The sequence below is a fragment of the Ascaphus truei genome, chromosome 5 (assembly GCF_040206685.1).
Source record: "Ascaphus truei isolate aAscTru1 chromosome 5, aAscTru1.hap1, whole genome shotgun sequence".
Lineage (NCBI taxonomy): Eukaryota > Metazoa > Chordata > Amphibia > Anura > Ascaphidae > Ascaphus > Ascaphus truei.
In genome coordinates, this window is record NC_134487.1 from 292,454,451 (window position 1) to 292,465,872 (window position 11,422).

The 11,422-nt window shown below is 45.2% G+C and overlaps 1 protein-coding gene across 8 annotated transcripts in view; it reads right to left on the reverse strand.

Annotated features, from left to right (window-relative positions):
- Positions 1–3,311, reverse strand: part of DENND5B (DENN domain containing 5B) — a 93,316-nt gene extending 90,005 nt beyond the window's left edge. For 5 of the 8 annotated variants that reach the window (XM_075602680.1, XM_075602676.1, XM_075602678.1 and 2 more), the window contains exon 1: positions 2,872–3,310. In XM_075602680.1, coding sequence (XP_075458795.1) covers positions 2,872–2,986 — 115 coding nt within the window. In that variant the 5' untranslated portion in view covers positions 2,987–3,310. Of the gene's footprint in view, positions 1–2,871 lie in introns of all 8 variants that reach the window. The other 3 variants (XM_075602679.1, XM_075602677.1, XM_075602675.1) reach the window with 2 other exon arrangements.
- Positions 3,312–11,422: the final 8,111 nt, after the last annotated feature.

Genomic DNA, 11,422 nt, shown 5'->3' on the forward strand with positions numbered 1-11,422 from the left:
AAAGGTGCATTAGCGATAAAAATTGCAGTTATATTTGAGATTCGGTGAAAATGTTAATTTATTTCAAATAGTTCTCTAAAATGAAAAGCGTGTGGACATTATATTTTCTGTAAGGGAGATTTCAGCTTCCAAGCAGTCTTGAGCATTGGTTACTCACGACGAAAATGCGTGCAAACGTCTAGTCATCAATATGTTTGTACAGAAATATTTCCCCGTGGTCAATATAAGAGACAATAATTTGAATGTGATAAGAAAACACAAAACAGTTTATTAAGTAAGCGCACTGCAATTTCATTAGGAGCTTGAAAAGAGCATTACGTTCTTTGTCTGGTATAAACACATCTGATATAATTTAATTCTGTACTCACGGAAATGCTTGAACACCACGTATTTAAACCTTCCCCTCCCCCCCCCCCCCCACAAAGAGTGTGCCTGTTATGTACCCTGCTCCCAGAGCCACAATACAGAAGCAGTGACAAAGCTCTTGCAAGCCAATGAAAAAAATGAATAAGTATCACCGCTTTGGCTTCTGGTGCAATACAGAAGATGTTTGCTAAAGATTTATAGAAATCTTAGTAAAACAGATGTGAACCCCCCTATTTTTTTCCTTTATGGATATGAACTAGGGGTTCTCAAGCTGAAACTCATTTCAGCTCAAGCACCCACTGGCTCCTGAGATACCAGTGAAGATACCATCTTTATATCTCCCTCCAGGAGAATAAAAACTGCTGCCATACTGTGGGCCATGCCATATGTTGCAGCTTCCTACTGGATGGCCAATTATACACCAGCCCACCTCCCATAACATGAAGTAATGCCATTAAGTGCACTGGACAGTATCTCAGATACAGGATCACATGCTGAAAATGGCAGGTTCAGCTCTGGGGAACAATGCTGCCCAACCTGTACAGAAAGAGGTTTGAGGGGAGAGAATATGCTTTAAAAGGATACTTGGGCTCCGATTTATTATGCTGTAAAGCACACTTAGTATTTCTTTGGAAATTAATTTCAAACAATTGGAAGATTGCTTCACAGCACGTTAAATAGGGGCCTTAGCTGGTTAATTTGCACACCAAAAGCCCAAAGTCTTGATATTTCCACATTAAACGCCATGCATGAATAACTGAAAAAGCTTGGGGAACCCGTGACAGATGTGAATGTACACTTTGGTATTTTGGCTTTACTGGCCTCAGTCAACTGAAGGGTTTTCGATGTTTTTTTACCTAACGTAACCTGGGTTGGACTGAGCCCGGAGGTATTACATCCTAGAAATTATCTATGAAAATGCCCCTTTATTGATTTGCTATATTCAAAAAAAACAAAAATGCACACTACAAAAATATTTCTAAAGAAGTTATTTTGCCCCTCCCCCCCCCTTAAACAAGCAGCCCTAGGAATCCATTACAAATATTCTATAGCATGCAGATTCATTTTCTATACTCATGTAAACAAATACTGGCCAGCATGAGCCTCACTCCTGCAGTGAGTACAGGTAGTCCTCGCTATCCAACATTTCACTTTACAACGAATGGCATATCCAACGCTTTACAATGCAACCCTATGGGCCATTTTTCAACACCGGAATGTGTTATCCAACGTTCACCGCCACTGATTAACATGGGACTCACTTTACAGCGGTTTCACTATCCAACGCTACTTCCAGAACGGATTCCGTTGGATAACCGAGGACTGTCTGTAACTGCCTCCACCTTAGGTTATCAACAGCAATTAGCAGGTTTGTGTAATAATTAGTATGCACATGCCAATCCAGTATCATGTGGGTGCCAAGAGACACTAATGATAAAATAACAAAACACAAAAAGTTTTTGATCTAGATTTGGGTACCAGCTGAATATTAAAAATAACCTTTGATAAGTTCTCATTCAAACTTAGTGCGGCGGATGTTACGGGAACATTCGTAAGTTAATGCGAAAGGTTTCATCTGTCCCAAAGTAAGTGCAATATCCTACATCAAAACAACTGCTCTAAAACAAACACGGTGAAAAAAAGAGAATCTCCCCTTATGTCAGAGGCAGGTTACAATACATTGGTCTGCTGGTCTCCCCAGCAGTGAAGGGGTTATCTTGGTGTTTAATAGGAAATGACCATGGCAAGGTTTCATTCAACAGTTCTTTGTTACTGGAGCTGTGCTGCCTGCAGTAGCACAAACACAATACAAGCAGCACATTTGGGGGATGGGGATGCAGGAGACACCGCATCTGCAGCTGACATTCCGCCAAGTCCTCTCTCTTTGGTGCAGCATCTGGAATTTGTGACTATTAAGTATATCAGCATTTGTATTGTTGTATTGGACACTGAAGGGCTTATTGCATTGAGCCTATGGGCCACCCGCCTATCCTAATGTTTACATCTGAAGTTAGAAGTGTCAGATCTGCGGATTGGCAATGCAATGGACTTCACTAACCATTTGATGGAGCATCTTCTCTCAGACCTCATCTCCTAATCAGTCTCATGCCCAGACTATGCACCACAGTAAATGTTTCCCCCTATATAAAAGCTTCCATCCCTCTACTACCCCAAACCAGCCTCGCACCCTAACACCTGATCCCTTAAACCTGGCACCCTCTGGCTTGCCAACCTAAAGCATGCTCAACTCATCGGCCTGGCACCCTACACTGCCATCAATTCTGCCCCCCCCCCCAAAACAGCCAACATGCCTCGTCCATCCTGGCTCCCCAATACATTACCCAAGTACCCCTATATAATTAGTTACCCGAATGCATCCCCCAGCCTTGCACCCTAATGGGACTCGAGCATTAACCCTACCGGGCACCCCTGCCCACCTCCACAGCCGGGCACCCCTATGCACACCATCCTCTCTGCCCCCCCCCCCCCCCTCCCCTCCTTTACCCGCCAGCTCGTCAGGCTCCAGCCCGCTGTCCGCGTCCGTCCCGCAGACCACGAAGTAATGGGCAAAGCGGCACGGGGCCGGGCCGGGCCCCGCCGGGGAGCTGACACCGCTCATCCTCCCCCGATACACCAGGTAGGGAGGGGGCTTGTGAGATGTCTCTGCGCTGCCTCCTTTCAGCAGCTCGGAGGACTCTGCATGGCGGCGGGTCCCGATCTGTCCTCCCTCCTCCTGTCTCCAACGATGCGTCTCCTCGCGCCGGTCACCTGAATGTGAAGGGGGCTCGCGGCGGAGCTCGCGCACAGACACTGAACCCCGCCTCCTCCCGCAGCTGAGCTCGCGCGCAGACACTGAACCCCGCCTCCTCCCGCAGCTGAGCTCGCGCACAGACACTGAACCCTGCCTCCTCCCGTTACCAACGACGTGTCTCCTCGCGCCGGTCACCTGAATGTGAAGGGGGGGCTCGCGGCTGAGCGCGCGCATTAACCCCGCCCCACCCTGCAGCTAAGCACAAACTGGGGGGCGGGGTTAAGGTGAAGTGTCATCCATGCCCCCCCCCAACAGCCTGTCTCGAGACGTTCTGCTAAAAAAAAGCGCGTGGCCCAAGAAGAGCAAGGGGCGTGGTCATACAAAGAGGATGGCAAGGAGTGGGCGGAGTAAAACTGAGAGGGGCGTGGTTATAGAGAGGAAGGTATATGTACTGTATATTGTTCTATAGGGGAGTATATAATACAGTGAATGCAGCGTACATCAAAACCCTGTCCCACAGAGCTTGCAATCAAAGTGCTATATGTGTATATTGCAGAGAGGCATCCCTGCCCGGAGAGCTTGCAATCTAACTGGCACGAGGTGTGAGTAACAGAAGTATTAGGCGTAACTGAGCACATTGCTTAGAGCGTGTATAAGAACATACTGTAGTTCACTTGAGTGCCCGAGGGGCCACCGTGCCGCAGCCCCTCCGGCACAGCGTGGTCATGTGACCGCTCTTGAAAGCGGTCCCGCGTCACCGCGGCGACACCTTAACCCGGAAACGTTTCCCTTCGCTGCAGATCGCGTCCTGCTCTTCCATGGGAACGCGGGATGTCATCTAACCTGCAACACACACTCACCATGAGGTTGCCACTGTGTTATGGGGGCCCTGGGATACCGGACCCCATGATGGAGTGACTACTTCTTGGGGCACCCAAAAGGGGTTAAAGTTAGAGAGGAAAGGGTTGGGGCGGACATTGAGAGGGTGACCCCAGGGAGGTGGGGGTGCAGCACGTGAGAAGGGTAGTAGGCGTGAGAGTGCTGTAATGACACGGGTGGCACAGAGAAGACAGGCCTGCGTAGAGCAGGGGTCTCAAACTTAGTCCTCATGGGCCACCAACAGGCCAGGTTTTATGGATATCCCTTCTTCAGCAGAGGTGGCTCAATCAGTGGCTCAGTCTTCGCTGAAGCAGGGGTCTTCTGCTGAAGCAGGGATATCCATAAAACCTGGCCTGTTGGTGGCCCTTGAGGACTGAGTTAGAGACCCCTGGCATAGAGCGAGTATGGGTATAGTGAAAGATTAAATCTTAGTTATAAGAAGGGGCAGAGGAGAGGTGTGCGTGCGTGTGCGCGCGTGTGCGTGCGTGCATGTGCAAGCCTTGGTCACAGTGCAAAGCTCCCAACCTATTGATCACTGATCAGTGAAGTGGCTGAATTTGTGTTATAGGGGAAATGCCCCATAGCCAGTCCCCGAAACAAATGCACGCGGCTCATTAATAAAATGTTGTTATTATCATTGTTTACGTCCCACAGTGATATCAGTAGCAGCTGAAAAAAGAATACATTATAGAAATATACACAAAGTACAATTGTTATTTCTTATGATTCACAAACAGTTTGCTGCTTATGAGTTTGATGATTTAACTTTTTCACTGACTCTGGCACTGAGAGGGTTAATAGATGTCATTCTAATTTGTTTGGCATTATTGTCTACATTGCATCCCCCCCTCATTTTGCAGGCAAGAGCTGCTATGCCATGCAAATGCACACAGATCATTAACCCCTCGCTAGAATAAATCTTTTTTTGATCGCTCCCTTGACACAATTTTTTTAAAACTCATTTGACCTGCAGCAGCTCCCGGTGCAAATTCCATCATCTGTGTGCAATTGAGCATTACTGATCATAATCCATTGAGCTGCTAGGGCAAAGATACATTATCTCAGTGGCGAAGGTCTTCTTGTCACTGATTCTATAGAAAACAGTCAATATTGCTTGGCATGCTGGGAAACTGGTCCTCACAGGGATCTCTTCTCTGGAAACCTTCAATGCACAAATGTGATGGAGAAAGCTATTGCTTTCATGTGTGTCAAGAGTATCATTTCTATCTACTGTGTCTGGGTCAGTCATGGATTAATATGTAGTGCTCTCTAGTGGAATAGAGTCAAAACTACAGACAACTATTGCATTCAATTATATATACTAGAAAAAAGGATGGTGTGATTAGCGCTAAGAAATAAAATAAATGTGTACAAATACAATTCAAATATTAACAACGACGTGATGAAAATTATATAGTATTACAATAGGCAAAGCTGCCAGGAATAACTAACCCGAACACAGTTAGTGATAGACAAAAAGAAAACAATACAGACCGGCGCCTTAAAGTCCAAATGGGAGATATAAAAGTTCAATGGATGATTAGGAATATCCAATGGATGTTGATCTGGTCCAGTGGACAGCAGGTTCCTCAGCAGCAGAAATATTATAACATGCAGGGGAGACAAGAGAATAAGATCATAGTGTAACACGGTGTGATTAAGACAAAAAACACATAGACATAGACAAACATACACAAACAACACTAAACAGTAGGCTGACTATTATTAAGGATTATTTAATGAACATAATAAAATGCAGGTAACTGGTGACGAGCAGGTCTAGGATCCGGTGTGTAAAAACCAGAATCCTACTTACAGCAGGTCCCTAGAACAAGCGCAGGTAAGGATAGTGTAGATGTCCGACGGATAGTGCTGGTGGACACACGCCACGTGTAGATGCCTGTGTCAGCTTCCTTCATCCACTGCCGATGATGGCGACGCTTCCCTCCACCACACGTGACTCTCCTTCGCTGGCGTCCGGAAGTGCGTCACAGCGGGCGGGACAACACACCGGGTACTTCTGCCGATATAAATTCTTGTACACTGCGACTCCAGGGGCTGCTGAAAAGGTCTGCTCCTCTATCAGTAAATCTTAGTTATAAGAAGGGGCAGAGCAGAGGTGTGCGTGCGTGTGCGTGCGTGTGCGCGCGTGCATGTGCAAGCCTTGGTCACAGTGCAAAGCTCCCAACCTCCCAATTATATATGTTACATAGTTACAGTACATAGTAGATGAGGTTGAAAAAAGACATACATCCATCAAGTTCAACCTAAGCTAAATTTAGATGAGATACTTTGTCCTATATTCGCACTTACAGTATATTGATCCAGAGGAAGGCAAACAAAAAAACCCCAGTGAAATATCATTCAATTATATATCATAAGGGGAAAAATAAATTCCTTCCTGACACCAAGAATTGGCAATCAGATAACATCTTGGATCAACATTCTTTCCATGTTTACTTATTTGATATATCCCTGTATAATTTTCCTTTTTAAAAAGACGTCCAACCTTTTTTTGAACAAATCTAGTGTATCCGCCATCACAGTATCCATGGGTAATGAATTCCACATTGTATCTGCCCTTACTGTAAAGAACTTTCATTTGTTGCTGGTAAAATCTCATTTCCTCCAACCTTAAGGGATGACCCTGAGTCTTTTGTACTGCCCATGGCATGAATAGTTCTTTGAAAGCTCCTTGTACTGTCCCCAAATATATTTGTATAGAGTTATCATATCCCCTCTTAGACACCTCTTTTCTAATGTAAATAAATCTAATTTAGCTAGTCTCTCCTTATAAATTAGATTGTCCATCCCTTTTATTAATTTAGTGGCCCTTCTCTGCACTCTCTCTAGTTCCATAATGTATTTTCTAAGGAGTGGTGCCCAAAATTGTACTCCATATTCAAAGTGTAGTCTTACTAATGCTTTATAAAAGGGAATAATTATGTTTACTTCCCTTCCACCCAATTCCCATTTAATGCAAGATGAGATCTTGTTTGCCTTTGCAGCTACGGCATGACTTTGGGCACTATTGCTAAGCCTGCTGTCTACAAGCACTCCTAAATCTTTCTCCACCAAGGATTCCCCTAATTTATCTCCATTTAATTTGTAAGTCGCCTTTTTATTCTTGCATCCCAAATGCATAACCTTACATTTACCTGTATTAAACCTCATCTGCCATTTACCTGCCCACGTTTCCAGTCTCTCCAAGTCCTTCTGAAGAGAATTTACATCCTGCTCTGATTCTATTACCTTACACAATTTAGTATCATCAGCAAAGATGGAGACTTTGCTCTCTATGCCAACCTCAAGGTCATTCATAAACAAGTTAAAAAGCAGGGGTTCCAGTACCGATCCCTGAGGTACTCCACTCACGACTTTAGCCCAACCTGAAAAAGTTCCATTTGGGACAACTCTCTGCAGTCTATCCTTCAACCAGTTTTCAATCCAGATGCATATTTTTTTACTGAGTCCAATTTGCTTTATTTTGTACACTAACCTCTTGTATGGAACCGCATCAAAAGCCTTTGCAAAATCTAAGTAGACCACACCCACTGCATTACCCTGGTCCAAATTCCTACTTACCTCCTCAAAGAAACAAATAAGGTTAGTTTGGCATGACTATTACTAATAATGTTGTTTTCCATTAGGTATTCCTGAATATTATCAGTATTGAACCTTCATGTAGCTTCCCCACTATTGAAGTCAGGCTTACAGGTCTGTAATTCCCTGGTTGTGATCTAGCTCTGTAACGCTCATGCTGCCCGCAAACCTGACAAGACCCCGGTACTGAGGTGGGAAGGGGAAACACCACACACCCACAGCAGCGGGGGCGTGCCCGGAGTGTGGTATTGAGCGTAGCCGGGTCTTGGGCTGTAGAGAAAGGTTAGTCGGGTACTTGCCGGATCCTGGGTTATAGAAGGTAGCGTAGTCGAGTCCGTAAGCCAAAGGTCTGGCAGTAGAGAGAGCCGCGTAGTGAAGTCCGTTTGCCGAGTCCAAGGATAAGAGAGGTAAGCGTAATCGAGTCCGTAAGCCAAAGGTCGAGAAGGTACGCAGACAGGCCAGGTCAGGAACGTGGTAACTGAAATACAAAGAGCAAGAGCCAAGCACAAGACCAGACAGCACTAGGCTACAGAGGATTATGCTGACCACTGACTGACCGTGGAGGCAGGAGCTAAATACCCAGCAGGCACCAATAGGGGAAAGGGAGGAGCGGAGGTGCGTCCCCATGGAGGCCTGGGATAGGAGCAAGGCAGGGGGAGGATCAGAGCTGGGGGCGCTGCACAGGAGCAAGGAGCGGCATCCCATGGTAGCCGGGGCGGAGCTGAGTGTGGGAGGGAGCGCATATGATGCGCGGGTCCGCGCACATCCTGTAATGCCGACTGGCTGGCGCGCGCAACCCAGGAGAAAGCCGTGCACGCCGGAGGGGGACGGGAAGCCGAGGCAGCGGTGACCGCAGCCGCCGAGGTGAGTGAGGATGGGGTACGCCGTGCGGAATGTGCCCCCTGGTTCCTTACAAGCTCCCTTTTAAAATATAGGCACCACATCTGCTTTACGCCAATCTTGTGGCACTGAGCCTGTGGAAATGGAGTCCTTGAATAATACATGTAATGGTTTGGCTATTACTGAACTTAACTCGTTAAGAACTCTTGGATGTATGCCATCGTTGCCAGGTGCCTTATTTACTTTAATTTTATCAAGCCATCCATGAACTTCTTCCTCAGTCAACCAATTGTTCGTTAATATGGAGGTTGTGGCTTCCTCCTGCTGCACTACTATTGAAATTGATTCTTCCCTGTTAAACACAGAGGCAAAGAATTTGTTTAATACCTCTGCTTTTTCCTTATCTCCAATAATGTGCCTACCCATCTCACACTGAAAGGGTCCTATATTTTCTTTTCTCATTTTTTTTGTAATTAAGGTACTTAATAACTTTTTAGGGTTGTTCTTACTTTCTATTGCAATCCTTTTTTTATTATCCTATTTTGATAATTTGATTGCCCTTTTGCAATTTTGTTACATTCCTTATAATTCTGATATGATGCCCCTGTCCCTTCTGACTTAAAGAATCTAAACGCCTTCCTCTTCTTGTCCATTTCCTCCCCTAGCTGTTTATTTAGCCACATTGGTTTTGCCATATGTCTTTTATACTTATTACCTAAGGGTATACACCGATAAGTGTGCTTTTCTAACAATGTTTTAAAGACTGCCCATTTATCTTCTACATTTTTTTCCTTAAAAACATCATCCCAATGTATTCCTTGTAGATTAGTCCTCAGTTTATTAAAATCTGCCTTTCTAAAGTTTAAGTTCTTTGTTGAACCCAAGTAAAATGTTTTTTGATCATTTATTTCAAATGAGACCATGTTATGATCACTGCTACCCAAATGTTCCCAGACTTGAATATTTGTTATTACTTCCACATTGTTTGATATGATCAAATCCAGTACTGCCCCTCTCCTGGTTGGTTTCAAAATAATTTGGGTCATGTAATTGTCTTTAAGCACCCCCAAAAACCTGTTTCCTTTTGTTGCTAATCTTATTGCCCCAGTCTATGTCTGGATAATTAAAATCACCCATTATGCAAACATGACCCAGTTTTGATGCCTTCTCCATTTGCAAAAGTATTTTAGCTTCCTCAATCTCACAGATATTTGGTGGTTTATAGCATATCCCTACAAACATTTTCATTATACTTTTACCTCCACTGCTAATTTCTATCCACAAGGTCTCAACATTTTCATCATTCCCTTCATAAAGATCTGCCCTTATAATAGGTTTTAGATCCGGTTTAACATATAAACATACTCCACCTACCCTTCTATTTTTCCGATCCTTCCAAAAAAGGGAATTACCCTCTAAATTAACTGCCCAGACATGAGTTTCATCCCACCATGTTTCAGTAATGCCTATGATATCATACTGCTCCCTTGCAGCTATTAATTCAAGCTCCCCCATTTTATCTGTCAGATTTCTTGCATTAGTAAGCATGCATTTAATTTTTTTTCAGTCTGTACTTTTATCTTATCTGCTCCTTCCTTTCTGCGCCAATTAGGTTTAGTCTTTAGAAGTTGTCTAGTATTATCTGTATTTAATATGGGTGTCTAGCTGCTTGCCAAACTCGCACTTGCCCACATTCTACCTCAATTACCCATTGCTGTTTCCCCATCCCCATCTATTCGATTTAGTTTGTTATCTATTTCTTGTCCCTCCCCCCTCCATCCTAGTTTAAAATCTCCAGCAACCTTTTAAACATGCTCCCTCCTAGCACAGAAGATCCATCTTTATTGAGGTGCAGTCTGTCCCTAGCATAAAGATTGCACCTCTCAGAGAAGGAGTCCAAGTGCTCTAAAATCCCCAAACCCTCCTTCCTACACCAGTTTCTTAGCCATGCATTAACCTCCCTAATCTCTGACTGTCTCCCTGCGGTAGCGCTTGGCTCAGAAAATACAGAAAATACTACCTTGGAGGTCCTTGCCTTAATCCCTGAAATCATTCTTTAGGCTCCTCCATCTTTCTCTAACTTTGACATTGGTCCCAATGTGTACCAAGTCCGCCAGGTCAGTCCCAGCCCCTCCCAACAATCTGTCTACCCGATCCGCAATGTGCCGAACCCGAGCACCCGAGAGACAACAAACTGTTTGGTTCATGCGGTCACGGCAACAGATTGCCCTATCTACCTTCCAATAATGGAGTCCCCTACCACCACAATGTTTTTTTTTTAATATCTGAGCATCCTGAGTCCCCTCTGTGCTGGAGGAACTATTCCCCTGGCTGCTAGAGGAATCGGTCTCCCCCGGCCATGCCATTTCTGCCCCAACACTCCCAATATCTTCACTCAATATGGCAAATCGATTGCGATGGGTTAGCTCAGAACTGGCCTGCCTTTTCCTCTTCCCCCTGCTTTCCCATCTAAGGCTGTGATTATACCTAAAATTGCCCAGCAGCGTAGGGTGGGCCGAAAAACAAAGTGCATGAATCAAATGAAACCTTACATACCTATCGTAATGGCCGCGCAGCGCTGGACTGCAAAGCGGCAGACTGGTCAGGAGACTTTGAAAATTGTTTTAGACAGGCAACGACCGCTTCACGTGAGCGGTTCAGCAAATGATGGTGAACCACTCACCGCCACGCCTCCCTGTCTCCTCTGGCTGCCTCCTGACTACAGTTCAACTTGCCACTTTGCCGGATCACAGCGGTGATGTCACCGCATTGCGCTGCCACCCGTGTATAATCGTAGCCTTACTGTTACCCAGCTACCTACCAGCTCTTCACTCACAGCGACACCATCTGCACCACTAGTCCCTGCCAGGGCCTGCTCAATGAGCACTAAACCCCTTTCAAGATTGTCAATGTCCCTCAATATTGCAAGTTTCCTCTTCAGATCAGCAACCTCTGACTCTACAGAGACCACCTGTTAATTAT